The sequence below is a fragment of the Polyodon spathula genome, chromosome 5, assembly GCF_017654505.1.
Source record: "Polyodon spathula isolate WHYD16114869_AA chromosome 5, ASM1765450v1, whole genome shotgun sequence".
NCBI classification, from domain to species: Eukaryota; Metazoa; Chordata; class Actinopteri; order Acipenseriformes; family Polyodontidae; genus Polyodon; species Polyodon spathula.
The window spans coordinates 35,526,594-35,551,908 of NC_054538.1; the positions used below are offsets into that span (position 1 = coordinate 35,526,594).

Sequence of the window (25,315 nt, forward strand, 5' to 3'; positions counted from 1 at the left end):
CATTTCTCCCTTTCTGGTGAACCTTAGAGGGCCACGTCTTTTTGCAAGAAAGAAGGAAAAGAACAAAACCAGTATAGGCCAATGTCTTCCTGACTGACGAACAATAACAGGCCAAGGAGGAAATGAGAAATAAATGTTATTGGTTTAAGTCCAGTCTTCAGTGGTTATAAGCTGACAGAGAGAGAACTAAAAAATGTTGCTCTCTTTTTATGGAGAAGCGGTGCCACATGCTTTTTCGTGGTTATTTTAAAGTACATTTTAGCTTTCTGTACGTGAAGTGTCTGAAATGGACTTAAAAAAAAAAAGAACACACACACACACACACGTTTTACTAAATGTAGAAGAACCATGTCTCACCTGACGCACAGTCAATACTAGATCAACTTTCACAAGCACCACAAATTTGAGCTTATAGCTAATTTTTAAAATACTGCATGAATAATTTGAAAAACAGAAAACGTGACAATTTATCTAGATTGTACTGGAACAGAGGCATGTTATAGTATGTTTCATAACTGACCTAAAACAAAACTATTCCATTTTGTCCTTATCCAAACGCAGACAAGAGGCAGACCTTGCTAGGTTGTTGTTGCAAACTATTTTCAAAAGGCAACTTAAAATTTAGGGTTACAATCACAATAAAAATATCCAGTACTATACGGATTCTAACAACAAATTGACAACAGGGCACTTCTCTGTATGGAATTGATACATTCATCTCAGCACCACCACAATGGACTTGAAAATTCAACTGGAATGTTATGGGAATTTTTACTGTGGCACTGTGAGTTCAATACATAAGACTCTTTACATAAGTAAACTAGTAAAAATGAGTTCTGGGTGGTGTAGCAGATTTTCAAGTTTGCATACACAATAATATAATTGCTCCCTCACAGTGCTACTGTAGATACGGAATCTTTTTAACAGACTGAATTGTAACTCCATGCAAAACAAACAGTGATAGTTTTTGTTTTTTTCTTTTAGAATGTCAAGGAAAACCCCTTTGCACTGGCAAAAAGCACAGTCCCAACAGGATTACAGGTAAGCAAAATAACGCTCAACAAACTCTGTGGGTAAAAACAAATGAGACCTTGTGCACTAAATGAGGTGTTCCAGGCATTGAAGCCTTTTTTGTTAATATTTCCTTGCCATTACTTGACAGAACTTTAAAAAAGACTTGCCAGGTTATTAATTATTATTATTATTTTATTTTTTTTAAATGCTGATACCAACGTGCAAACATCAAACATAAAGTCACACCTCAGCACATTCCTTTAAATGAAATGTCAGCTAGACCTTTAGGAGTAAAGCCTGCAGAAGCCAAGCACACACAAAAAAAAACCCCAACCAACAAGCAAAAGGACTTTTAACTAGCTTACCGACTCGCTTCTTCCGACAACGGAGAACCACATTGTGCTCTCCTTTTTATCACAACTGATCTTTCAGGCACAGAGGCTTGTAAAATCACTACTGCAGAGAGGGCTGAAAACAAGAAATGAAAGGGCTGGCTGCCTTGCTTCCAAGACACCAATCAAGATAATTCTCCACTATATGCTATGACACCATATGGTATTTATCAGCATAGGCCACATAAATACCATATTCTTACGTAAATTCAACAGAGCAGCTTTACTCGATACTCCGCGACAGTTTCCTTCAACTTCCAGAGCTCTCTACCGCTGTGTTGTTTTCTGTGCAAGACCTATTATTATTTTTATTTATTTTCTTGGAGGTTTAAAAGCCTGCCCAAGAATGAGTATAAAAAAATAAATAAATAAATAAAAGTGGTCCAGCCGCCTCCTAATACCTACAGCCTTCTTTGAAAATAAACATTATGCACTCCCCAGCTTCCCAATCATCTGGATTTAATTTTTAAAAGAGGGCAACCACGATGTGGATCATCAGACATCAAAATATGCACAGGGGGTTTAAGTGAGTGACGGAATTTACTGCTTAGCCTGCCACTTGAGCACAAGGCCAGAGAGCAAAAGTAAACAAAACGTGCGCCAGAACCGACAACAGGAAAACCGACTCTGACCTTCATTTATTAACACACAGATATGCAAATAAGTAAACTACAAACCACATATAAAAACAACTCGCCTCAGTGAATTTAGTGTTTGAGAACTTTCCGCACTAAGTAGCATATAATGAATTCAATACTTCCATGTTCTTAAACTGTATTAAAAAAAAAAAATAGCGGCATCCTTCTACAACTCTTCAGAAGTCTGCAGTGTTGAAAGATAATGTTCACGAAAAAACAAAATGTGACACTATCTACAATGTGTACCAACTGTGAAGGCTCATGTGAGCACCTGTCCATTGGGAATTGATCAGAGAGCTGAAGTCAAACAAAAACAGATAAATAAATAAATAAATAAATAAAAAAAAATTGCCTATTATAGCAAACAACATTCAGAGTTGTGTAGAATAATTGCCTACTGAACCATCTGGCTCCCTCCATACACACTCTACCCACAGTAGTTTTTAGTTGGTACGAAACACAGTCGGTGCACTACAATGAAAATACACAGCCCATTAACAACTAACAGTCCCATTTCAAGTAATTAAGAGGTAATTAAGTAATTAAGTAATCAAGTAACCACTTGGCCCTCAGAGACACTGTGTACAATCAGGCCCTCATTTAGAGTTGAGACTATAAAAAAAAAAAAAAAAAAACACCTTACCTTTGCAGCCACAATACTGAGACCCATTCCATTGTGCTTCTTAAGAGTCACAGTGACAATTTCTGGATCCTTCGGCATGGGCTAAAGAAATCAGTACATTTAAATTAAACCACTGGCAATGGACAGATTTAATCAGAATGCATCTATCAGGAGTAATTCCGCTCGAAAGGCACTAATTGTGGTGGTTTCTTTTAAAATAATCCCTTTAAATTTCCCTTTAATGTATTTAGCTTTAGCTGCATGTAAATCATTCCTCAGAAATTGCTATTTTTCTAAGGAAAGTTTGCGGATAAGAAATAAAATACCTACCAACTCAGTGCTGTCAGTGGAAAAGTGATGTTCGTAGTCTGCCCCTTCAAAGTATATGGTCCAGGTGCCTGGAGAGCGAGGATGAGGTGTCAGCCTGCAGTAGCCTGTGAAAAGTACGAAACATAATGCCTTACTGAACAGGTGTGTCCACTGACAGCTCAAGCTTGTCGTCATAAAAACTTGAGAAGGAAAACAAACATACTGTGCTACCTGCAGCAGCAGTGTGCCCTGTTTTTACACAACCAACAAGGGTTTACCTGAACCTTTTGACCGGCACATAAATACGACGTGTCCTTACTGCAGGGTTCATACACTTTTTCCAGACTTCGATTTGTTTTTCCCAGACTTGTGTTTTAGTTAGTTTCTACCAGTTTTTCGATAGTTATCCACATAGGTGGGTAGCCGCAGAGCATTATAGCTTTTTGATCCAGAGCAGAAGTTGCATCTGGTTTCGTCAGAAACTTCTTTATACCCTCTGTCAAATGTTGAACACTATGGGAGGTGAAAAATAACAAAAATGAAACAAATGTGCACGCATTACATATTAAAATGTGCAAGTGTCATATATTAAATATACAAATCAAATACTAAATACAGTACACCCTCGCTGTAACAACCCTGTTTGGGTCCAAAGCCTTTTACTCGCTATAGTAAAAGGACAATCCAAAATGAACAATATAAGCTGCTGGAGTAAGTTAAGGAAATCACCTTGGATAAAGGCATTAGCTAACTTAATAATTTTAGTACTGTTTTTGTTCTTTGATTTTCTTTATTACTACAGTATGTGTCACTACTACCACTAATAATAATAATAGCAATGAGATTGTGAATAAAAGCAGAATTACAAGTACAGCAATCCAGTATTCATTGAAGAACACAGTACAACACCCCGCCCGCCCGTCCCACCCCCCCAAAAAAAAAATCAATTTTGTTTCAATTGCAAAAATTATTTTAACTCTTGGTTCCTTATTAAAAAAAAATTAAAAAACACAATTTTGCTTTGCCGTGCCAGTTGCACAGAGCTGTAAGAGCCAACATCAGCAGCAGTTTGATTTGTTTTTTTTTTAAATCAATATTTAAATCATACAATGAAGTCCATATAGCGAGCATGTAAATAGTATATCACTCGGCTGACGGTTTAGACCCGAGACTTTTGCTGCACCATACATTTATACACACCATAGGGGCTACAGAAAGTGTTGTTTTTTGTTTTGTTTGTGTGTTTTTTTTTTTTTTTTTAAATCCGACTCAGTGATAATAACTATTGTATTCAATTTTATTTTTTTCTGGGTTGGGAAATAATGTTCCAATAAATAAAGGTAACAACAAGACAACAAAATGTGAATCTTGGTGAACAGAGAACAGTAGCTTGTAATAAAAGTCTGTAACTGTTTAAAAATAAAATCATAGCCTTCAACATAAAAGTATATACTTTGGGTGTCGTAGTGTCCGTTTTACCATATGTTTCACTGAAGCAGACAGAGTCATGTGACATATAGCAGTGCACTGACTGGATAGGATTGCTTGCGTTGTCAGGGGTGTGTTACATGGGGCAATCCTTGCGGGATTTGGTTGCAAGCAATATAGTTGCTACTAATAAATTGCCTAGAGCTGCTGACCTGCTTTCCAGATCAATTAATAATAATAATAATAATAATAATACTAATAATAATAATAATAATAGAATTATTTTCATTCTCCATGACACTAGTAAAATTCCAGACTTTCAATACTTTCATAAGGGAAACGTGGTTTTTCAAGCATTTTCAAGCACTGGAGATCAGTTTGGCATTTTTTCATAGTTTTTCCAGACTAGCGTACGAACCCTGTTACTGTGACATAGTACAAATGGCACTTCTAGATTGTTCTAATAAGATATTTGTTAAAGTGTGTTACAATCACTCCTAGCTTTTAGATTCTGACAGGAAACTGGGGAGTAACTGATGAGCTAATGACTGCATGTTACATTGAGGGCCACACGAAGGTCACAAAGTCAGAGTGCCTGCAGCTGGGAACTACATCTCAAAAATCCCAAACTAAATTTAAAGTTGCTGTAGATTTCAGATTAATTAAAGCGTACATACATGGAACTGGAGCACTTACCTCTCTGACACAGGGGCTCCAAGAACTCCTGGAAGCCGTTGGGAATGTTGCGGACGACATCACATGAGTAGCCATCTTCAGGCAAGAGGAACGGCAGCTGCAGGTCTGGGTCCTCCTCCAGTTGGACCTCACGGCTATCACTGCGGGCAAGCTCGTCTGCCGTGTTCTCAGCCACTGCCACCACTTTCTCCATCAGGTCCTGGACAGAAAGACAGACAGACACAGAGTTAGAGACAGAGAGAGAGACAGAAAGCGCACACACAGGGCATTGAGAATAAGCAGGAACACAAAGTCTTCTACTTACACACAAGAGTGGTGGGAACAAAGGAAACCACCCGTCTGGTATGGAAATGTGTTTGTTTTTTAAAGGCTTTCTATTACACATTGTCTTTGGGAATAAGTTTCCATTGGATATCAACACATTACCAGAAAGCCATGGAATGCTCATTGGTGCTGCAAAAATGTATTTCAAAATCACAAGCCTAGCTATGAAGGTTGTTAACTGGTCACATTGAATATTGGACAGAAATGGACAGGAAACCAAGAGAACTGCACAACTTTCCTTGGTCATGAACCTGCAATGATACAGATTCATGCATTCAACTTGTGCATCTCTCATGGCATGATGGGGAGTGGTGGTTGAAGTGATGTGCACCAGTTAAGAACACAATGAAATGGAAACAACCTGACAAATTCAAGTCTTTGTTTTTTTAAATCATTAAAAGGATATCTTTTTTTTTTCTTTTCATGTGCCCTGGGTAAAATATACACAGCGGTCTTGATACACGTGCACTTTGACAGATGGCTCTAGATCTAAACCCCCCTAAAAAAAATGAAGGAAAAGGTGCTGCCTTAGAAATTAAGTCTATTTACAGCTGCATGATGGCGAAGAGCTGTCACTGTGCTGCCGTGCAAAATGACCTCAGATTGAATGACCTGCTGGTTGATTTTATAAATTAGTCAACGGCTGCTTGTGATTTCAAATGCCACCACTAAGGCGAATCGAAATTAATATAAAACCTATCTTAAAACTGTGCAATTTCTATAGGACAGCGGTATAAGTGAATATTGATGTTGCCACATATGTATCCCTCATTTTGCAACTGTAAATTGTATAACAGTAGACGGTGTGGTATTGTGTGAAGGATAGCTCTTTACGGTGGTTTTATACTAAACCACTGGGAAACCATTTACATGCATCTCCCGATGGTATGTAAACATGTTTGTGATAAAGAGCTTTGTCAAGGCTTCTTCTATAGAGCGTGTTGTAATGTGTCAGACTGTTTGACCGAATACAGAGCCCTCGGTCACAGCTGCAGAAACTGTTCTCAGGCAAAACTCTAGCAATAGTTCAGCCATAAACATTTGACAGCATACAGCATTTAGGAAAATGTTCCTGCAGACAGAACTTCTCAAAAACGGATCACTAGCCAAAAATGTGTTGTCAAGCATGCAGGGGGAGTAAGAGGCAGCTTTAATTTCTCAAATGTATGAATGTGTGTATTATTTAGATGTGCCACTGTTTAGTTTAACTTACAGGAGGAATGTTTGGCTCATCTGGGGCACAGTGGTAATTCTGCAGCAGAGCCTGCAGCTGTAGAGAGTTCAACTTGAAGCAGGTATTGTTAATGTTAGGAACGTCCTGCATGGAATATTTGTCCATGGTCAGAAGTGTTGTGGCCTAAAGGGAAATAAAAAGAAAAAAGAAAAACGGTAAGCATTTGAACAGAACAAAAAAACTGTTCCTCTAAATAAAACATACTACAGTATTCTATATCCTTACCACAAATATGGTAGGGTGGAAAACGAGTAATACTAACAGGTGAATCCCTCCCTCTAAGCAATATGGGATGTTTTTGGTTTCAGTGTACTTTAGTTTGGGAGTAAGAACCTGGTTGTTTGAAGTCATTAGCAGCTCTCCATTCAAGTTGGCTTCAAGGCAATGGTATTCGAGCCCTCAAAGAGCTACTAACAGATCAAGCCAATGAACTGAGGTACTTTGATGCTGTGGTCAACCACACCTTTTTTTTTCTAAATCGCCAACACAAAACACACTCAGGCATATAAACAGTGCCACTGTTTCCATAGCAAATAGTAGATAACACCCAATACCAAGAAAATATGAATCATACACAAGAAAATAAAAGCAAAACAACTGGAATATGCCAAAAAAGAAAAGACTCATGTACTTAACAGTAAGAAAACTGAATTGGACAGTGATGCATGTAATACAGTACACATCTAGTCATTACAAGCTATTAATTAACAAATGTGTAAAGAAAAAGTAAACTTCAGGCACAACATTATCTTACTATAGTACAGTAGCTATAACAAAAGCCCTGCATTATTTAACAATGCACTCTAAGAACTGGCAATTAAGTAAGAATGAAGATACTAAAAATTGAAGCACATGTAACACTTTCTAAGGTTCATCTCACAACTTATTTGTGAATCAGCTTTAAATCAGAAATGAATAAGTGAATAACTCTAATAATTAACAGCAGGCTATCTGGATGAACAGATGTACACTGGAAAAGTATTATCCTCCAACAGTTCATTTTGACAAAAAATGAATGCGGTAAAACGGAAAAAAATAATTAAGAAGTGATGCTCTCTATACCTGCAGGTGTACCCAGAATGAGCGGTTTTATAATCCTGCTCCTGCTTCAAGTAGTGACTGGAGCATGTCATTTGAGATACCCTAGAGCTCTCACAGATGAGTGTCTGCAGCTGAACAGTTGGAGATTGGAAACAAAACTGGACTGTGACAAGCTCTGCTGTCTACTAAAGTAAATGGCAGGTTACGCCAATTAATACAGTAATTATATAGTGAAACTGAACCGGAAAGTGATTCCCTACAGATTTTAAAAACACTCACCTGAACTATTCTGCTCAGGTGGCAGTCAGCTGCCAACTCCAAACCCTGTTTCTCAGCCCAGGCCTCGATATGCCCCAGCTGCTGGCGGAGGATGGCCCCCCAGTAGTGGGAACAGAGCTCCGAGTCAGGCTCAGTCACCAGCCTGTTGAAAAGCCACATGTTGATGAAGTGGAAGAGCTGGGAAAAGAGCTGGATGGTGAGAGCGGCATTCACTCTGCAGCGGCGCAGCAGCGACATGGCTCCCGTCAGGGTGTGCAGGACATCCTCTGTTAGGGAAGAAAAATAATTTGAGATCACTTTAGAAGGCCTGTTATTTGGGCACAGGCCGGATTCACTTTCAGGAGTTGATACTGAATTACACAGAAATATGTAATAATTAGTTATTGCAGATGTGCACAACTATAGATTGGACACTATTACAAACTGGATTCATATTTAGGTTCCAGGTATGATTTGGTAGTCATAGTTGAGACAAGTTTGATGCATATGCATCACAATGCAAAAATTCACAATTCAAAAAATTCACAATGAAAAAAATATAACAGAAATATCAGCTGTTATCCCAGAATAGATAAACACCTTTACATTTAAAACACTATGGCATGACATTTCATGTATTACCAATAAAAACTGCATAACGCTACATGTGATACATAAAGGTTCCGAGTGGGTTGCAAATAAATCACAAAGAAAACATAACCGACAAGCATCCAGAGCTGGTTACATCTGTCCTTACAAATTAAGCAGAGTGTTTTCCCTCTAAACCGGTCTGCAGTGCTGAATGAGTTCAGGTGTTTTTATAATTGCACCTGTACGAACTGGCATTTTGTGACTGGCACAGAGCTGTATTTGCATCTGCTCAAATTTTCAAATTACAGCGCACATGCAGTATCATTTTAAAATCAGCATGCTTTAATTTAGCCTTGTTATAACTTGAATCTATTCATCTTGCAAAATCTAGATTGGTACTCCACTACTTTCCAGCTATCTTTCTATATTTGTATAGTAGATACAAACTTTTCCAAGTTTCTCTATCAAACCTGCATTTCACTTTTAATTGTATTTATTTTTTGGTCATTTGAGTTGTGTTGAATATGCTTCTACTTTTCTGAGTAACAGGAGTCAGGATCTTGGAGATATAGTTCCTTGAATTCAAAAGCTGTAGTATTTGGTATCATTTGACAACATGTATTTGATGTCTGTTGTTTCTGTTATTAAACAGTTATTGTATCCGTTGTGAAATTTATGATTACAAACCTCTGCACTTTGTGAAAAGAAAATTCACACAAACCTCTCAAACCCAATGTTCTCACGATATTGTATTCAAGTCACAAGTTCATATAATTCAGAATATCCCTACAAGTAGTAAAATTAAAACAGAAGATTTGAAAAAGACCAATACGCGCTTGTTACCTATTGTGGGCCGTTGTGGATTCTGCTCCTCTGGGTCCTCTAGGAATGCTGGCATGTAGTTGTTGAGATCAGACTGTAGACAGTGGACCAGGTACCTGGGGGGAGACACACAAGGTTGACTGCACTTCAGCTGAGGAACTGGTGGAACTTCTCGATGCTTCAGGGCACTACAAGCAAACATGATGTAAACCAGCGGTTACCAACCCTAGCCCTGGGGACCCCCTGTATCTGTTGGTTTTCATTCCAACTGAGCTCTCAATTACTTAACTAGACTCTTGAACGGATAATTAGGTTAATTGACCATTTCATTTTCAGCTCTTAAACAGTTGCAGAGTTCAAGTTACTCATAAAATCTTCTAAGTAACTTAAATCTCCAATGGTTTAAGAGCTGAAAACATAAAAAAAAGTCTAATTAAGCAATTTATCAGTTCAATTAACCCTTTAAGGACCAGGATCGTGTTAACATGATCATACTGAAGTGTGCTTCCTGGACCGCGATCGTGTAAACACGATAAAAAAAAGCAGTTTGTTTTGATGACTTACAGGGCCATCGTACTTTGAAGTACAGGCTTGAAAAACATATCAATGGATAGGTGAGGGACTGACGTTCACTTCCTGAGTCGTCTCCCCCCCCCCCCCCCCCCCGCCCCGTGCCCCCCCCCCCCCCCCCGCCCCGTGTCACCGAGAGGGGCATTTGGTGTCTAAAGGGTGGAGACAGTTTACAGCAGCCCAGTAGACACAAAAGCAGAAACAAAACATCACAGCAGAAACTTGTTTAGAGAGAATAAAAACAGGGAAACACTGTAAATCTGATGTATTTGACTTATAATTATATCTGAACATGTATTCTGTCTCATGTGTTTTAATATAATATTTTTACAGCATTTATAAACATCAAGAAATGCGTGGATATAAGCATATGATAATAATGAAATGAGTAACTTATTTTATTTATAAATATTTATTTTGAGAAAATAAATCGAGAGTAGTGTCCATTATTGTTTATAAAGACCCTGAGAATAAACACGTCAAGGGTGGAAAGTAACAAAGTAGAAATGTTTCGTCACACTAGTTAAATATTTGTTTTGTTTTCAGGATCTGTATTTAAGTACTTTTTTGGGGATAATTTTACTCAAGCACATTTGTTTAAAAAATATTGCATTTTTTTTTTTTAAACTCCATTACATTTCCCAGAAGCATCTTATGGCTCGTTCTTTCAGCACGCTGAATCTACGCCGGGCAGGATTCCGATTGGGTAAAGCAGAGTGGCATGAGCAAGTGGCTGCTCGCTTTGAAGACATAGTATGGGGATGGCGAACCTACGGCACATGTGGCACGCCAAGTCAGCAGCTGATTGCTGGTTGTTGTCCATCCCCCTGTCCCCCCCCCAAATCACAGCTGAGTAGCACTTTAGAAAACCAGTCAGTTTGATTTGCAAGGACAGCCCCGCGCCTGAGTAATTGAGCAGTGCTAACTGTACCCGTTATCTGAATGTTTCTGGTTTTACTATGGCTGTTTTATGCAGTTGTGCTGCACTCTGGGGCTAAGAGGAAGCAGACAGAAACAGTAAATCTGTATGTAATTGTGGTCAGCTATGGATGTGTCAGAGGGACTCGCGGGGTCCAGGGAGAAAGAACTTTGCTTACCGTTATCTCCTTTACTATTCGTACTTCACACTCTGACACAATTTAAAAGAGTAGGGGAGCCTAAAAAACCCTGAATGACAGAATCCGAGTGAAAATATATTCACTGTCACATACAGTATCTCAGATGATGTTTGATGCTCTGTTTTTTTTTTTTTTTAAATGTAATCTTAACACGCTGCGGGAAAAGTAGGTGTCAAACTATGCTGAGAAAAATGAACAGCCTATTCACAAATGTATTCACATTAGAGGCATAATCAATTTGAGACACTGAGAATTTTATACAACCTGCTTTTCCCCCACTGTATGAAGACTGCCAAAGCTATCTTTTTCCAAAAAAAACAAACAAAAAAACAAACCCACAATGCCACAAAGTATATTACCTACTACTAGTTATTTTACAAAATGTAAAAGCAGTAGATATAAAATAAAATAAGTGACACTGTAATGGTTGTGTGCAACTGCAAACAAAAAAACGAACACTATGGCCAGGGTTACCAATGAAGCCAAATAAGCAAACTCTTTATACGTATTGCATTGTGATGGTTTCTTTCAATGTAGTTTAGCATTAAAATTCTCAAACAAGATTAAATGTGCACTTCACTGTACTGTCACAATACTGCAATATTAAAACTTTTTTTTTGTTTGTTGGTATTTGCTGAATAAAAACTTAATTACAAAAAAAAAAAAAGAATGTAATATTGTTTAAAAAGTTACCGTCTGCCAAATCCTGTTGCCTCTAATGAGAGTGAGAATTAAGCATCTTTCCAGATGGATTTGGATGAAAAGTCATAAGAAATATTGTCAGTGTTTTTATTGGTTTCCCTTTCTTCATCAAATGCATGCTTAATTGTGTTTCCATGACGACCCTGTACAGCTAAACACGTTTAAAGCCATTCTGTTTCCGACACATTACATTAACGAATAAAACAAAGTTTTTTTGTTGTTGTTTTTTTTTTTTTTGTCAGCCACACACAGTGTTAGAACCTTATGTTAGAACCAAAGGCACATTTGAAAAATCAGCGGCAGAAATAAATGACAAAAATAACTTGCAATGACAGCATTAAGACAAGACAGTCATCAACACTAGAGGGCAGCAAAACCTCAGATAGGTTTTACTGTTAAGTGACCGACAGTACATGCAATGTGCAGAGGGAAAATTACAATAGATTTTTACATGGAAACACTTAATCTCCAATAATAGTTTTATTCAATGTAATGCGTCAGAACTAGTTAACTCTTAATTGGATTAAGCTTTAAAACGTGTTTTCTTTTTTTTTTGGTGCCATCTCTAAGAACAGTCGCTGTATATGTTGTTAAATGTATTAACAACTTATAGAGCAATTACATTTGATGTTATTAAAACCACTGAGGAACAGCTTAATGGACCAGAACCCCCCTTCAAACTGGTACAAAAGATTAAGTACAACAATTATTGGAGGTTAAGGGGTTCCACTTTTACATTGTTGTCTGTCAAAAACCAAGCAACAACAATATCATCACTCTGTAAAGCCTCCTGCTTGTGCAACTTTAAAGTTTTGCTCAGCTTAATGATGGTATGCAATTCTGTGGTTTTAACAGAGACGATGGCTGACGTTGGTAGAACTCCAAGTTACAAGTGGGTTATGCTTTTGTACATACTTTAATATACTGGCCATCTGCACATAAGATAGAGAAAGACACTTTGGAGCTAAAATAAGAGTCACGATAGCCCTCACGCTAGACTCAACGCTGACCCCGCAGGAAAATCAGCAACCAACAAAATGTTACTGCAACAGCATAGGCCTGCTTAATAACAGAAGCAGAAGCAAACAATTTGTCAAACCAAATCCCAACATGCCTCTGTATGTTGTAAGGGGCATCTCTTTCCTTTAATGACTAGAAATAATAAAACCAGATGGTTTGATTAATTGAATTTATCACTTGATTACACCTTTTGTGGGGAAAAAAATATATACAAATCAACACTTTTAGAATCAGTGTTACTTGCTACAAAGCCTAATATGACATTTAACATGGACGGGTGGGTTGGGATTTTTTTTTTTTTATTAAATCAATTTGCTTTTTCTTTCACATATTGTAATCCAGATGATGTGCAGAAATCTCATCTTCATGCAAATGGAACTGAATTTTTTCTCTCCTCGAAAAACAACTAAAGACATAGAATTCTCCTTATGATTATAATTTAGAAAAACATATCCACTCCAGTTCATAGGGATAATTGTTTATTGCAGGAATGAATTTTGAAAAGCAAAAAAAATGTGGCTGATTTGGCTTTAATTTGGGGAGACAATATCTTATTAGCAGTAGATACTGTAACTCTGGAACAATTTAGAATATGTTGAAATTTTTTAAAATGCAACACATTTCAATTTTTATTTAGAGTAGTTTTAACCTGATGGAAACAAACATCAAAAAGCCCTACACCCCATAGTATGCTGATGGTTTCTTACTTGAAGGCCATTTGTACTAAATGAGCCAAGACGTCCTGAGCATCCAATGTGACTCGGCTGAGGTCTTTATCCTGCTTAATGAAGTTGAGCAGCTCTGAAGCGTTTGCCATCCAGAAGGCAAGAGCTCCTGCAATATTCTTCTGTTTCTGTGGAGATGAAAGGCTGCACGTTACGGACTGTATGAGTGCGCTAGTGAAGTCACCGCCAGCATGAAACATTCCAGGGACAGACCAGCACCACCACTTACCAAAAACCTCAGATACCAGACAAAATATCCACAATCTGATTTATTACAGGGGTGTTCAATACCGATATACTGTATCCTGCAGACAGATCAGGAGTATGGTCAGGTCTGCACTTGGTTTAGATTTAGAGTACCCAACTTATACTGATAATGGCAGGTGTCAAAAGAGAAGAGATCAAAAAAGTAAATTTGTAAAGTTGTCTACTAACTAAGAGAGTACAGAGTTCCTGGTGAATTAAATTCTCTACACAGTGCCGTCCGTTTATAATAATCACATCCGTCCCGGGAGTTTTAATTCTTATAAGTGGGTGATTTCTAAAAGTGGATTAGTATGATTACTGTGGTGCACAATCAAACTTAGTATGAGAATGAGAAGAGCTTGTTCCCTGGCTGCAGTGTAATGGATTGACAACTAGATGTCACGAGTTCCTGCATGTGAGCATGCTCACGAAAAATCCATAGCTAACGAATTATGGATAATAGTTAATTGGACAACTGCTTATTAAAGTTAATGACACCTTGATAGAAATAGCTTAACCAATAGCTTTGTGATGGGGGTATAGAGGCGTAAGGAAGCAGAAGTAACAAAAATAAACTAAAACTTGAGTAAGAGATCTAGTGTTTGTTCCACAAGAAGTACTGTTAGTTAGTGCTCCAGCTGAGAGCTAGGTTTATTTTGTTTGTTTTATTAGCGGTTGTTTCACCACTGCAGTGTAAGAAAAATAAAACCAACACCGGTTTAAAACTGTAAATCAAGACTCCAGCCCTCTGCCACTCTGTTGCATTACAATTAGCAAAAGGGTGCCATCATGAGTTTAAACAGTATACAGATGCCATTGGTGCTCAATCACTGAGAACAATACATCAAAACAAGTCCTCGTGGGTAAGCAGCTTGTTATACGATGACAGTTATGACCTATGTTTACTCAAGGCTGCAGAATCCTATTTTACTAAAGTATACTTGAGAAGCAATCACTATATGTGGTTGATTCTTATATCCGTGATTCTTATAAATGGACTGCACTGTATATCAAATCTGATTTAATGTGGTATTCAATTTTTTTTTCTATTGACAAAACCCATAATAAAATGGTTCAATGATAAATTAGGAGTTCAAATGCATAACCATGTTAGAGAACTTATAACGATTAAGTATCCTTCCAACGATTGAAGATTTAGGCATTACAGTACATTAATACAGGTTTAACCAATATTGGAAAACACTTAATGTGGATTCTAACATCCAGTAAACATGGTTCTATGCTGCTGAATACCACCATAAAGGACTGAATGGTGTGCATTTAATAGAACCCCTAGAACAACCAATCAGAGAAATGGCTGGAAATGGATCCAATATTCATACTAGCAGCCAATCCATGTAATAGCAGAGCCCCAGTCATTTAGCAACTTCTGTCCATAGCTCATCTTTGTGCTTAAAGTTGAACAGATTAGAAAATATGTAACTTTTTAATTTAGTCTTTAACATGCCAAACCAGTAGCTATAGGTACCTTTTAAACCGAGCACCTTCTGACAATGTGAAAAGAAACTGCACTAATCTGTCTTTTCATACAAAATGCTGTAACAATAGCAATTTAAAAATGCCCAATGACTTGCAACATAGCAGGGTTTCTTTATGTGATCTTTTTCACAGTATTTCAATTCGTATTGAAAACTGCTTTCAAAATTACAATATACTGCACATTTAATGTCTTAAATCATTTCTGATTCTTTCAAGCATGATTTTTTTTTCTAGGTTAGGATTAGAGGCTAAGGATTATTATATGCTTGCACACCCCTTGATTGATTAAATCAAATATATTTTTTATATTTTGAATGGTTATGTTGTATATTACTGTATCTGGTAAATCCACATGTTAATATCCCAATGCCAAATGATATACAGACTCTGGCTTTTTAAACAGAAAAAAAAGCCAGCCTCCGAGTATGTTACTGATCCATCCCTACACAGCCCCCAACTACACTATGCATACAAGATCCAAAAAGAACAGGAAACACAGACAAAATTAAATGAAAAATAAAATGCAAAAGAACTTGGGTTGTGCCTCAACCACACTGAAGTGCATTAAGCAGAAATACATGGAATGCTGATAATAAAGTTGCACAGTCAAGGTTTTTAGTACCGCATGTACCAAGTTGTGAATGAGGGTTATGTACTGTTTCAAGTCCAGCTGCTGAAGGGGTTTACTTTTGTTTGTTTCTGACATGGAAAAAAGCATGAGAAACTGAGCAAAGCTGACCAAGCTAGGTTGAGTTCCTAGAGGCAATATCCTACCTGATCCCCCTCGGGTATCTCCTGGAGAAAAGGGTCAGGAAAACAACATTGAGCAGGACAAAGAAAGAAACCATCAACAGTCATGGCATTGACAGAGATCTCACAAGCATACACAAACAGCTAAAATAATCTACTGTAAAAAGAGCAAGGCTTTCTGTATATTATCACTAATGCTGTCAAAGGGATAGCACCTCATTAGCTTTAGGTCAGTGCAGTTCCAAAGTGGCAGAATGCCTCAAATGTAAAATAATAATGACCACTAGCTGCATCAATTTGTACTAGATTTACATACTTTTGAGATTATCTATTACAATGGATGTAATATGTATATGCAATTTTTTTTAATTTCCCCCATTCAGAAGTATTACAGTACTGTATATACACTATGAATAAGCTATGTGTGCTAATTTGTGCTATAATTGAAGTATTTAAATATAGCACCATTGCACACAACTTAATGACTGTCAATAAATAAAATGTCAGAAGGAGACTGAACAGACATATCAACTATCATAAATCAACTGTTATTCTGTCTTGTTAAAAAAAAATACCGTTGTACTGCTGTGCCAGACAGGATAAATACATTTAAATCTACTGTAATTCATACTGTATATACTGCCAACAAATCATGACATGCTCCTTCCATGCAGCAGTGACCAGTGTAACAAGTTTTTGTGCAAAAGGAAATTCGGCTAGCCGTGCAACACCATCCAAGCGCTTTTTTAGCTCAAGGGTGTCTGTAAGGCTCTTATCAGTAAATCTAATAATTTTAAACAGGATCCAAGAAAAAATGTTCTTTTTACATTTTTTAAGCAGACAAACTGAATTTCAGAATCAAAGCAAAAACTTGATACACTGGTACAACTTAGTTCACAATGGCAACTGATTTCTGAACTACATATGTTCTCACACACACACACACACACACACACACACACACACAGCTTATCTATGTTTAAAACCGTTTATTGTGCTTGTTTACTGTGGGATACACTCTGACTCATTCCATCAAATTATTTAAACTTATGATGGCTAAGGAAATTAGTTAATCAGTTCTAGAACATTCTCCTCTTGCCATTTATGTTAAAGAAGGGCTGACTAAGATTAAAAACTTATTGTTAGCACTAGCAAAAAATACTGTTGGTCTCCCTTTTTTCTATTAAGGATCTTTTGGTTATTAGTTTCGTGCAGTTAAATTTGGAATACAGACCAAATTTTCAGTTTGCATTCCAGAGTGTTTATATGACTAAAGGGAGGATAAGAGTGAGAAGAACACAACACGATATCTGATTTCAAAAGCAGGAATGTCACAAACATATTATTAGCATTACAATAACAAACTATGACAACATAAATACAAAAAAAAAAAATACTGAATCCCACTAAAGAACAGGCGTGCAAAATGTGTCAGTCTTGCACACAAGGTCAGTTCAAAACTATCAGCAATGAAGATTCGTGTACCACACATCAACATACAGGTTTTGAAAACTTCCCTAGCACGTCAGCTTAAGCTGTGGCTGACCAACATGGTTACAGAGCTTTGGGAAACCTGAAGCTGGATGAAAAAAGTACTGGCTAATGCCAGGTTTAGATTATGTCTATACAAACACTGCAGCCACAGACATATGGTAGTGCAGTTCAGGAGTGAATGCTGTACATAAGGTGGTCAATTAAACTGGTGCTCATTTAGTGTAGAATGCTCTGTGTTTATCTCAAAGGGAATACACTACAGCTCCTGTGGGGTACACCACCTAGTCGTGTTTAAGTGAACAAGTAGGCACTGGGAACTCACCTGAATGACTCCCTCCATCGTGCTCACCATCTTGTTGACTATGGCTATCACTTTATGCGTGCGCTCGGAGGGACTCATCTCGGGCCGGTACTGGCTGGACAGCACGTAGCGACAGGTCATATACAGGACGTAGGTGGGGGACAGCTTGAAGTACACTGTAGAGCTGTTGGTGTAGTTGATAATAGCGGACAGGAATGCATCTTCGGCTGAGGAGGCAATCAAAGATGCAATTATGAGCAGTAAATAGAGCAGAAGTACTATAAGGTGTTACCAGCACTTCTGCCGCAGATATTTTACATAGTGTGGCCATTTAAAATGACACAGTATAGACAATGAACGATGCAAACTGCACATTTCTACCACAACAGCTTGCATTATTGTACCTGTGAAGGCATTATCTTTCCAAATATACGACAGGTCAGAACATAAGAAATGGGGGTGAGAGACAGTGTTACTTACAGCTTTCCCGGAACTCTATGCTGGCTGGCAGCACCAGCTCTGGTCTTTGTCCATCCTGAGATCTAAGGAGAGAAAGCTGCTTTTCAATAAACCAGTTTACATAGAGCAAATTAATCCCACTGTCTACCGATGCCCACCTCTCCAGAGGCTGTGCTTTGGAACACTTGTATAACATTCCTTAGCAAGGTGTGAAGTCTAAACTGGTGCAGCCAGCCCTTTTCGCTTCTTTCCAGTAGTTTCTACTACTCGCAGTGAGGCAGTGCAGATAGAGCTTATGTCTGGACTATTGATGAGGACATGCTTACTGGCATTGTATTCAATCAGCTACAGTATGTATTTGGTTTTAAAGAGCCCCTGAGCACCTGTGAGCAGAACTGATCAAATATCACTAGCAATGAGCCATGTTACAAGGTTGAAGGTGTTGGTGGCTCAGTTGCTGTGCATAGCAATAGCATTTAGAACAATGTTCACACATGCCAGCCTTCCAAACTCAGTCAAGAGACTTACTATGGTAGCTTTAGTTCCACCTCTTAATTTAAACCCCCCCCTCTTAAATTAAGAATGGTTAGGGCTTTAAAAAGCTCTATCCCATATTGTTCATTATTTAAAGACTACTTTATTAAAGGTTGTTTTAATAGACTAAATGTAAACCGAGTTATTAATTTTGAAAATATTTTTCAGAAAACACAAGCAAATGTTGCTTTTTCACAGATTCATTTAAAATGACATTCTTCTCAATGTATTACTCATCCGTAATAACAATTAACTTTTAAACTCTCCGTCACAAAACTCCAAGAGAAAGGACATTCCCAATGGTCGAGCATAATATAAAGTGTCCTGGATGTGTTCCCAGTGACATTTTCATTGACCGTCACAAATTCTGACAAAAGGATGTCAGCACCTCACCTAGTGCCTCACTATAGCAACAGACATGGCTAAATGGGCCTTATCCTGTCTATCACATCACTACAATCACACTGTGAAAACATAATGTTACTAAAGGAGTTGCTATTTTCTATTTCCTTTATATACTGATGTGACGCAAAGTCACTTTCAGCAGACAGGGAAACACATAACATATGAGAGATGAAGGTGAACAGGAGAAATCAAACAACTAGAAAGTGAACAAAAAAGAAGCATCATTTAAAGGAAAGTGGTCAATTTGTACTGGAAAATACCAGGAACAGAACCTGACTGAAGAAATCATAGAAAATGTTAGGCTACACTAATTAGACAATATCAAGTTAGGTCTGTCCACAGCTGAAGGAATTTACACTGTGAGCTTTCTTAACATGTCCTTATTTTGTACTGCTCCAACAAAAACTACAGCAGTCAAGCAAAGCCCTCACTAAAAGGGCTCATAACTGGTATTACTGGTTTTTCCCCCCTCAGGGTCCTACATCATGCATTTGTTTTGGTAGGCATTCCAATGCCCATGTTCGAATAAAGGATGGAGGAAAATTACTGTAATTGCATACAGTGCCTATAGAAATCTACACCCCCTTTCAAATAATCACCTTTTGTTGCCTTATAGCCTAGAATTAAAATGTATTATTTTTTTTTTTTCATTTATCTACACATCCTACCCCACAACTTCCAAGCGAAAAAAATATTCTAGAAATTTGTAGAAAATTAATTAAAAATAAAAACAAATAGCTTGGTTGGATAACAATCCCCCCCCCCCCTTAAGTGTCCAATAGCAATACTAAATTAGCTCAGGTGTAACCAAATCGCCTTCAAAATCACACACCAAGTTAAGTGGCCTCCACCTGTGTTAAACTGTAGTGATTCACGTGATTTCAGGATAAATTCAGTAGTACCTATAGGTTCCCTCTGCTGGGTAGTGCATTTCAAAGCAAAGACTCAACCATGAGCACCAAGGAGCTTTCAAAAGAACTCTGGGACAAAGTTGTTGAAAGGCACAGATCAGAGGATGGGTATAAAAAAATATTAAAAGCCCCGAATATCCTTTGGAGCATGGTCAATACGATTATTAAGAAGTGGAAGGTGTACGGCACCACCAAGATCCTGCCTAGATCAGGCCGTCCCTCCAAACTGGATGACCGAGCAAGAATGAGACTGATCAGAGAGGCCACCAAGAGGCCAATGGCAACTTTGCAAGAGCTACAGGCTTTTTTGGCCAAGACTGGTCAAAGTGTGCATGTGACAACAATATCCCCAAGCACCACAAATCTGACCTGAATGGTAGGGTGGCAAGAAGGAAGCCATTACTCAAGAAAACCCACCTTGAATCCCGTTTGAAGTATGCAAAAAAAACTCAGGAGATTCTGTAGACATGTGGCATAAAGTTTTGTGGTCTGATGAAACTAAAATGGAACTTTCTGGCCTAAATGCAAAGCGTTATGTTTGGTGCAAACCCAACACAGCTCATCACCCAAAGAACACCATCTCTACTGTGAAGCATGGTGGTGGCAGCATCATGTTATGGGGATGTTTCTCATCAGCAGGGACTGGGGCACTTGTCAGGATAGAAGGGAAACTGAATGGATCAATGTATAGAGAAGTCCTTGAGGAAAACCTGCTGCCCTCTGCAAGAAAGCTGAAACTGGGACGGAAGTTCACTTTTCAGCATGACAACGACCCAAAGCACACAGCCAAAGCTACACTGGAGTGGCTAAGGAACAAAAAGGTAAATGTCCTTGAGTGGCCCAGTCAGAGCCACAACTTAAATCAAATCGAAAATTTGTGGCATGACTTGACGATTGCTGTCCATCAGCGCTCCCCAAGGAACTTGACAGAGCTTGAACAGTTTTGTAAAGAATGGTCAAATATTGCCAAATCTAGGTGTGCAAAGTTGGTAGAGACCTATCTCAACAGACTCATAGCTGTAATTGCTGCCAAAGGTGCTTCCACCAAGTATTAACTCAGGGGGTGGAGACTTATCCAATTATGATCTGTCAGTTTTGTATTTTTAATATATAATTTTTTTCTCAATAAAAACTTTTTTCCTCTTAACAGTATGAAGTATGGTGTGTAGATAAGTGGAAAAAAATTCATGAAACTCTGCATGAAATGCATGAAACTCTGAGGCACTGACCCAACAAAATGTGAAACAAGTTCAAGGGGGTGTATACTTTCTATAGGCACTGTATACAGGACCACACGTTATAGAATGTTTAAGGTAATGCTTCAGCGCCATTCAGTTGATTTACCTGGAAAACTTTAAAGCACTCACTAACATGACATATAAAACAAGGCTGGTACATTTTTGGACAGTTCCTATTGTTTTCACTTATATTCTGTTGTTTTCCGTTTCAATTTAACTTCAGCTGTGTGCTCTAATACAGAAAACAGGACACAGAACTTTAACCCGTGGGGCTCACCTGGACTCCTGCTTGCGGTAGTCCTGCTGCTGCTCTCGCACCACGGGCTTCACCATGCTGTGCTCGCTCAGGGTGGATCTCTCAACATCCAGCCTGCTCGAACTCTGCAACACAAAAAAGACACACCATGCAGTAACACAGACGTTATAAAACCATTCCTGTCCTCAGCTGTCTGCATTGAAAACAAATGGATCAGTATAAACAGATTACACTTCGCTCCTTACAGCCTAGTGTGGATTAACAGCTCATTGTGATCCTAAAATTTTGGGTAGAGACAAGTGTATTTTATTTAGTTTTTATAATCTGATTTACATTTTGTGTTAATGAAATATTTAAATGTTTTAGCAGGAGAGACTGAAGTCCTTTCTATGTATTTTGTTGAGGACTTGTTGCAAGAGCACCAACAATGTGAGCTTTATTCATAAGCAAACTTCAAGTTAGAGGGACCAGCAGGGGGCAGTGCAGCCCCATGCCATTTCAATCTGCATCCTTCCTTAACCGACAAAGCCATGTAAAAGGGAGGTTGTTTTTGAATGTGTATCTTTGTGTCAGCTACCATTTCCAAACACACCCACAGTGATGTTTATCATTACCTTGCTTGTCTGCAGCGCTGTCCCACTGTGGATATCCCCATCCAGTTCAAATGTTGTTTCAGGAACGCTCCTGCATGAAATGAGATGGGTAAAATAATCAGGCACTGACATACAGACATGCAAATGAATTATCCGCATCTGAAATCTGAAGAGAGTCAAAACCAGCCATCCAAATAATTAACAATTATTTGCTTTAAAGTGCATATGTCTTTTCTTATCCCTATAGAATTAATTAATTTTGCTTCATAAAGTCGAATGAAACCTGCTGAATAATGCTATGTTAACATATTCAATTACCAACACTTTGTACTTTTCCATATACTTAACAAAAAACTGACAAATTGAAAAATGGGACATTTCGAAATTGAACATGAAATACTGTACAACTATTATTATGTACTATTGCACTATAAGTTTCTATGATTACATGATAATAAAAGATCAAAATTAATGTCCATAATGTTTTTGTTTTTTTTTTTAATGTCCTAAAAGCTATACTTTCCACACCCTCCCAATGTGTTTGAGTTTCTCATTAAAATCTCTATTCTAAGAAATGTATTCACATTTTTAACAAAGTAAATACTACACTAGCACCGCCTTACATAACACTAAATGTATCCTTACATAAAAGTCATAAATAACTTTGCCCTGCGTTCATGAACAAGTCCAAAAGATCAGCTTTGGCAATCATGAATCATTCATTAGCCACCTCCATGTTAGGGAGACAAAGCAGCCAATTTTTTTATTTTAATATCTAGCAGCACTGCTGACTGGACTGTGCTCCACTAATGACCACCAACCATAGCATCAAATGCTATTACTGACTCCCCCAAATAGGTTATAAATTACAAAATATGAACATTTTAACCTTGCACTGGAATGACTACAATAATGTGCTACAATAATAATCAATTTCTAATTTGTCTTTCTGGAAAAGAAAGTCCATCGGCATTCAATTCAATTCTTTAATGTTTAAATGATGATAACCCATTGAGATCAAATTGCAAAGGGGTCCTGGAAGACAACAGCAGCACAGCCAATCTCAAGTACAAAAACTCCAACCAAGGCATATCCAATAACAGAATCCATAACACCACAACTCATGTACATACATTAAGATCACAATTGTAATAAAAAAAAGAAAGTGCTATTTCTGTAACTGTATTGAGCTCATCTCCCCGTCCTATGCAAAAGAAACCAAACATTGCAAGCAGAACAGCTTGCACCAATCGTAGTCTCTTGTTTGGCCCTGTCTGCAATAAATATTAGCTTCCGATAACCCCTGCAATGAAATGAGATGGATGGATTGACGGAGGCACCACTTTTTAGGATTCCCAGCCTGAATTGTTGATTACAGTTCAGATGCAAAAAATTGCACTCCTGCGTCAACCAAGATGATGGCCTGACGCATTTATTGGAAAAACCTTTCAAAATCTTCTTTTTTTGGGAACTGGTGAACCAATTGATCTGAAACTTTGCATGTGTCATCAGCAACCAAACCCGCTTCAACTTTGCGAAGCTGCGATACATTTTACTATGAAACTGTGTGCCACCAAATTCACCAAAACACGCACCAAACAACTAACTGCTTCTGTCAAAGTTCCTACAGTAACAATTCCATTTCCTTTAATCCCCAGCGTGAGAGCTGTTCTCATGAGTGCATTTCTAAAATTCAGACATGTGTTGCAGTTGTACTGGTTTGATGCTTTCAGTGACATCCAATTCTGGATTTCATATATCATTATGAAGTTAGATTGGGTAAGCAAATGTGGGCAGATGAAAGCTATGTTTTTAGTCAGCGAGTATCGGAAATGAATAGTCCAATTGCACAAATAACTGCATCTTGCAACCAAGTTAAGCTTTTACTAAAGAGCAGACTGTACCATGTCATGAGGACTGTACAGGAAAACACACACATATTAAAACAGATTTACATTGCAAAAATATGAAATTTAGGCCAGAGCTGTCCTTACAACCTTTCCCCAAAAAAATTATAAATAAATAAAATAGCAGCCAAATAGTTGCAGCTACACCAATATGGCTTCACTAGGTTTTTGCTAATTAAACATGTTGCATGTTTAAAAAAAAACATTAGGTTATTATTCTAACATTTCATACTTGAAAGAGAAACATTAATATCCAGCATTTTGCCCATATATGGTACACCGACATATGCACCCTGCACCATCATTATTTTTCAGTGACATGCATGACACTTACCCTGATTTGTGCCGTTGTCCTTTGACCATAGGGCCAGTGTCCATGCTCTTTTTGATCATCCCATGGTCATTGCTGGGATCCACAAACTTGAAAACATAAGACCCGAACTGGACCTTCATGCCACTTCTCAGCAAGGTGGTCTCAGCAATTCGCTGACCGTCAACATAGGTCTCAGCATCAAAACTTTGCGGTGTCACAGTTACCATATCGTCCATGTGAGTGAGGTCACAGTGGTGGGGCTGGATTCCTGGGCCAAACAGCTGAGACAGAGAGAGAGAGAGAGAGAGAGAGAGAGACAGAGACAGAGACAGAGACAGAGACTTAGCATATTTTTGGATTATGAAGTAAATGTTCTAGAGCAGTTCTTGCAAAAGGGAGGTCTGTTTAAGACCATAGAAAAAGTGCGAGACCCAACTGTTCTAGAGTCATTTTTCTCAAACCTAGACCCCTAACAGTCAAGGAACCAAAAATGTTTTTGTGCCAAAAAAATGTTTAAAATTCCAGCACACTTTCTGAACCTACACTGACATCTGATAATCTATGGCTTTCCCAATGGGGCCTCAGTCTGTCTTCATAGAAGAAAAAATGAATGGCCATGGGATGCAGTGTTTGCAACACACCAAGTCAGGGAGGAGATGGGTACCTCTGTGGGAGACCAATGAATCTCAGGAAAGATGAACAGAAAATGTGCTGTACTTAAAAAGATTACAGAAAATTCAAAATCACAGGCAAAAACGACCAGGATTAAACCAGAAAAGCCGCAGTGGCATTTAGGTGGGTGGCATAGGTAATTTAAAAGAAGATAGCCCATATAAATCAGATTGACTGCCTATCTGTTTTGATACGGGAGCTTGGAATTTCTGCTGTTAACCATTCTTGCCAC

The 25,315-nt window shown here is 38.1% G+C and overlaps 1 protein-coding gene across 9 annotated transcripts in view; it reads right to left on the bottom strand.

Moving 5' to 3' along the window:
* Window positions 1-25,315, bottom strand: part of LOC121315898 (afadin-like) — a 114,702-nt gene that overhangs the window by 31,266 nt on the left and 58,121 nt on the right. For 5 of the 9 annotated variants that reach the window (XM_041250489.1, XM_041250487.1, XM_041250485.1 and 2 more), the window contains exons 10-21: window positions 24,433-24,692; window positions 22,213-22,282; window positions 21,620-21,723; window positions 18,276-18,337; window positions 17,817-18,022; window positions 13,487-13,632; window positions 9,391-9,485; window positions 7,978-8,243; window positions 6,637-6,780; window positions 5,100-5,298; window positions 2,997-3,100; window positions 2,688-2,768 (exon numbers count right to left, since the gene is read on the bottom strand). In XM_041250489.1, the coding sequence (XP_041106423.1) occupies window positions 2,688-2,768; window positions 2,997-3,100; window positions 5,100-5,298; window positions 6,637-6,780; window positions 7,978-8,243; window positions 9,391-9,485; window positions 13,487-13,632; window positions 17,817-18,022; window positions 18,276-18,337; window positions 21,620-21,723; window positions 22,213-22,282; window positions 24,433-24,692 (1,737 nt within the window). Of the gene's footprint in view, window positions 1-2,687; window positions 2,769-2,996; window positions 3,101-5,099; window positions 5,299-6,636; window positions 6,781-7,977; window positions 8,244-9,390; window positions 9,486-13,486; window positions 13,633-16,024; window positions 16,046-17,816; window positions 18,023-18,275; window positions 18,338-21,619; window positions 21,724-22,212; window positions 22,283-24,432; window positions 24,693-25,315 lie in introns of all 9 variants that reach the window. The other 4 variants (XM_041250486.1, XM_041250481.1, XM_041250482.1 and 1 more) reach the window with 1 other exon arrangement.